The 4,509-nt window shown below is 51.9% G+C and overlaps 1 protein-coding gene across 9 annotated transcripts in view; it reads left to right on the top strand.

Moving 5' to 3' along the window:
- CENPP (centromere protein P) overlaps positions 1-4,509 on the top strand; it is a 228,406-nt gene that overhangs the window by 700 nt on the left and 223,197 nt on the right. Inside the window, exon 1 of one of the 9 annotated variants that reach the window (XM_047830878.1) lies at positions 145-521. The exons of 1 other annotated variant lie outside the window; for it this stretch is intronic. In XM_047830878.1, the coding sequence (XP_047686834.1) occupies positions 415-521 (107 nt within the window). In that variant the 5' untranslated portion in view covers positions 145-414. Of the gene's footprint in view, positions 1-144; positions 522-569; positions 896-1,001; positions 1,133-4,509 lie in introns of those variants that run through there. 7 more of the 9 variants (XM_047830879.1, XM_047830876.1, XM_047830885.1 and 4 more) reach the window with 7 other exon arrangements.

Genomic DNA, 4,509 nt, shown 5'->3' with positions numbered 1-4,509 from the left:
TTCGACTCTCTGCCTAGGACGGCGGAAGAGACAGCGGGGGGGGGGGGAGGGGGGGTGGACATAGAGAGGCTCCCTGTCACGTGGCTCTGGCACCTCCTCTGCCGTGACGTATCGGCCGGGTTGTTCCAAGGTCCGCTAGCTTGGGGTGGACTGCTGCGCCCTGGGGCTTCGGTCCGGAGGCCGCCCGCCCTCTCGCAGCCCCGGGACTGCGGGGGGTCAGCTGGGGGCGGGGAGCGCCGCGACGGCCACGAGCCCGGGAACCTGCGCGCGCCCGCGCGCGGGTGGCAGGCCCGGGGCCCCGCTCCCCCGCCTCCCCCGCCGAGCTCCGCGGTGGTCTGCGCCGGCAGCGCGGGAGGCTTGAAGCGCCCGACCGCGCGCGCAGTCCCTCAGGCGGCTTTCCGTCGGCGCGGCACCATGGACGCTCGGCGAGCGGAGGTCCGCGCTTTGGAAGCCGAGATCGCCGCCCTGCGGCGCGCATGCGAGGAGCCGCGGGCGCCGGGGGAAGACACCTCGCGAGCGCGGTACGTGCCCTCGCGGGCCCTGTGGGGCGGACGGTCTCCTCCGCGGCGTTTCCCGAGCCCCGGGGGCTCCGCCGCGGCGGGGCGGGGGCGGGGAGGCGTCCGCGCCGAGGCCGCTGTCAGCCTGGCAGCGTCGGCGCGGGGAAGCTGCCTTCCTTGAGGCCCTGTTCTCTGGCGGACGAGAGCGGGGGGTCCCCGCGCTTGTGTCTTGGGGCTCCCCCGGGCGGCGCGACGCCCTGTGCTTTCCCGGCGCCCCCCCGCTTCGGCCCCTCTGGGACGGCCGTGCCGCAGGTTTTCATTCGCCCTGGTCGTGGTGGCGGCTCCTCTGACGAACGACGGGGCTGAAAAGTACGTTGGCGGAAAGGAAACGAGCGAAGGTAGCCTCGGGGCGGCGGTCAGGTGCCCGCAGGCCGGGAGGGGGGCGGGGGCGGCCCCGGGGCGTTTGGACCCCTCCGTCCCCGGGCAGGGCGGACTGCACCCCGGCGCTGGGCGCGATGTCCCGGGCGAGGGGTGTGCGTCCATGACAACCCCGTGTGCGCCTGGGACAATCCGAAGAAGGCGCTTCTGTCAACCCTGTTTTAAAGTCAGGGAAACTGAGGCTGGGAAGAGGTGAGGTAAGAGCTGGGCTGGAACCCCGAAATGTCATGTCAAAGCTCAGGTACTTAAGGAAGGAAGAGAGAAAGGGTTAGTTATGTACGTATCTATGGTCTCAAAGTCACCAGCGGCTGGAAAGTAGAAAGTATCTTCATTTTCTCATTGGGGACTGGTTTGGCATAGGTGCCGAGAGATTTTCCTGAGATAATGGGACGGGGGTTGGTAGAAAATGGAAGAGCAACGCGAAAGGGAACGTTCACAGGCGTGGCGGATGGGATGCTGCAAGTAAAGGAAGCTGTGGAGGGAGGCAGGTGACCAGGGAGCAAACACGTTCCTCCACAAGTGAAGTTGTAAATGTCTTGAAGCCCCTTGCTACTCCAGGGGTGCTCCATACATCGGAGGCAGTAGCAGTACTTGGGAGTTGCGTAGAAATGCAGATTTGGGGGGCACCTGGGTGGTCAGTTGGTTAAGGTCATGGGTTAGAGCCCTGTTGGGGATTCTCTCTCCTCTCTGCTTTCTTCCCGCGCTCACTTTATCTAAATAAATAAATAAATGTTTAAAAAAAAAAAAAAAAAAAGAAGGGTGCTTGGATATCTCAGGAAGAGTAAAGCTCAGGTGGTCATGATCTCTCGGTTCGTGGGTTCAAGCCCCACGTCGGGCTCTGTGCTGACAGCTCAGAGCCTGGAGCCTGCTTCAGGTTCTCTGTCTCCCTCTGTCTCTGCCCCTCCCCCACTCACGCTCTGTCTCTCTCTGTTTCTCAAAAAATGAATATATATAAAAAAAAAATAAATAGAGATTTTGGGCCTACCCCCACCAGCTGAGCCAATCTGCATTTTAACAAGCACCCCACCCCAGCTGTTTTATGTATGTTTAAAAGTTTGAGAAGCACCTTGTCATACTGTCGGGAAGAATGATTTCTTTACTGGCCACAAGATGTCGTTATTAGCTCAGGACAGTATGTAGACTGTTGATGTCATCTGTGCCTTCTCAAAGGTTGGGAAACTAGGAAGAGTCCAGATCGTGGAAAACATTACTTGTTAGTCCAGGGTGTGACGTTTCTTTTTACTGTGGTGGAAAAGGAAGATGGGGACCTGTGTACCAAGCTGTGTGTGTGTGTGTGTGTGTGTTAAAATGTAACCAAATTTGCCATCTTGATGCTTTTTAAGTGTACAGATCAGTGGTATTACATACGTTGATAACGTGCTACTATGACCATCTTCTGTCTCCCTCTTTTCATCTTGTGGAACTGAAACTATAACCATTAAGCAGTAACTTTCCCATTCCCCACTCCCCTTAGTCCTTGGCGACCATTGTTCTTCCTGTCTCTATGAATTTGACATTTCTAGGTATTTCATACAAGTGAATTCATATGTATTTGTCTTTTGGTGACTGGTTTATTTCACTTAGCACAATATCCTCAACGTTGGTTCACATTGTAGCAAAATGCAGAATTTCCTTCTTTGTTCAGGCTGACTAGCGTTCTCCTGTATGTGCATACCACATTTTGCTTATCCTCTTATCTGTCAATAGACGTTTGGGTTACTCCCACAGTTTAGCTATTGTGAGTAATGCTGCTATCAACACATATGTACAAATATCTCTTTGAAACCCTGCTTTTCATTCTTTTGAATATGTGGGGGCGGGGAGGGAGGGGAGACTTCCTTTTCCTTCAAAGGTCCTTCTAGCTGGACTAAGTCGAATCGACCCTAGATAGATTAACAGGAGAAAATCAAATTTAAAAGGCATATGTACAAGGATTCCACATAGACCTGGAAATTCCAGAGCCAGGGAATATGAGGTCTGTAAGTCATTCTGAACTAAGGAGAAGGGGCTAGGGGTCTGGGACTTCAGAGCAAAGGAATACACTTCACAGGGCAACAAGAAGAGCAGATGTTTGGTTGTTAGATGTTTGCCCTACTAGATAGGTGGGTCACTCAGGTGAAATTTATCTCTGTTAATAACACTTACTCTGGGAAAGACCCCCAATTTAAGTTTTTCTGTGTGGTTAAAGGAGGACAAAATTTTTCTGGAGCCTACAGGGTCTTAAGTGCCTTCAGCACAAAATGATCCATATGCCACATTGCCACAGTCTTGGGGGGAGGTCTGTCCTTAACCCCTACAGATACGTCCCAAGAAGTGGAATTGCTGGACCTTTTGGTAATTCTGTTTTTAATTTTTTGAGGACCTTCCCCATACTGGTTTCCACTGTGGTTGTACCATTTTATGGTGAGTTTTTGGGGTGATGGTGAGGTGGTCCAGAGCCAATGGCCAAAAAAAGAATTCTTGAAGACGTCTTTCGTGCAGAAAGGTGGTTTTATTTAAAGCACGGGGACAGGACCCATGGGCAGAAGAGCTGCACTGGGGTTGTGACAGATAACTCATTATATACTCGTGGTTTGGGAGGGCATCGGGGATAGAGTAAGTCTCCCTAAGTAATTTTGGAAGCAAGATTTCCCAGGACCTTGAGAGGTTAGCTGTTGCTAGGGAAACGCCATTTCTTACCGTTTAGTAAAACCTCAGTCACGGGACCCTTCGTATATATACCTGTGGCCATAAGCCTGGAGTATGATTGCTAGCATGTATCTTGGGGCAGTTGACATGAAGGAAGTTTACAAAGGAATTTTTATATGTTAAAGTAGACTTACAGGATCCTGGCGGTTGGGATAATGTTAAGCTAGGATTCTCTTTTGCCCCCAGCAAAGTGTCACCACGGAGGCAGCTGAGCTCCTAGAGGAAGGTCACTCTGCCGGTTTCAAGGACTTGTCAATGGGCCATAGGCAATAAGGGAATTTAATTTTTCATTTGCCTTAGTTTCCCTCATCGCCATGGCAAGCACTTAAGCCCCTTCCCTTCGTTCTTGGGTAGCCGGGAGTGTCCGAGGAGTATCACACAGATCCCACCTGGGTTGGGGGTGGTGGTGCTGTTAGCCTGTACTTTGGCCTCAGCTTGCCCCACGCACCCTCATCATTTTACGTTCCCACCAACAGTCTACAGTGTTTCCAGATTGTCTACATCCTCACCAATATTGTCTTTTTCCCCCTGGTTTTGGTTTTTTTTTTGTTGTTTTTGTTTTGTTTTATAGTAGCCATCCTAATAGGTGTGGGGTCAGTTCCCTAATGATTAGTGATATTGAGCATCTTTCTATGTGCCTATTGGCCATGTGCTTTTGTGCCAGTCTCAGCCCATCTGTAGTAATGCTATTCAATGGAAATGCCTGGAGCCAGTGTTCCCAGGGAACTTTCCCCATTCCACACCTATGTTACGAATGGATCAAACTTTGTGGTTCTTGTGATTGTAGGATACCCTTCCTCAATAACCTTTAGGAAACTTTGAAGGAAAAAAAAAATTATTATTTACAAGCTCTAGAGTGCATAAGCAATGCCACGGGAGCCACATA

The sequence above is a fragment of the Prionailurus viverrinus genome, chromosome D4, assembly GCF_022837055.1.
Source record: "Prionailurus viverrinus isolate Anna chromosome D4, UM_Priviv_1.0, whole genome shotgun sequence".
Taxonomy (NCBI): Eukaryota; Metazoa; Chordata; class Mammalia; order Carnivora; family Felidae; genus Prionailurus; species Prionailurus viverrinus.
This window is presented reverse-complemented; position numbering and strand designations above follow the sequence as displayed.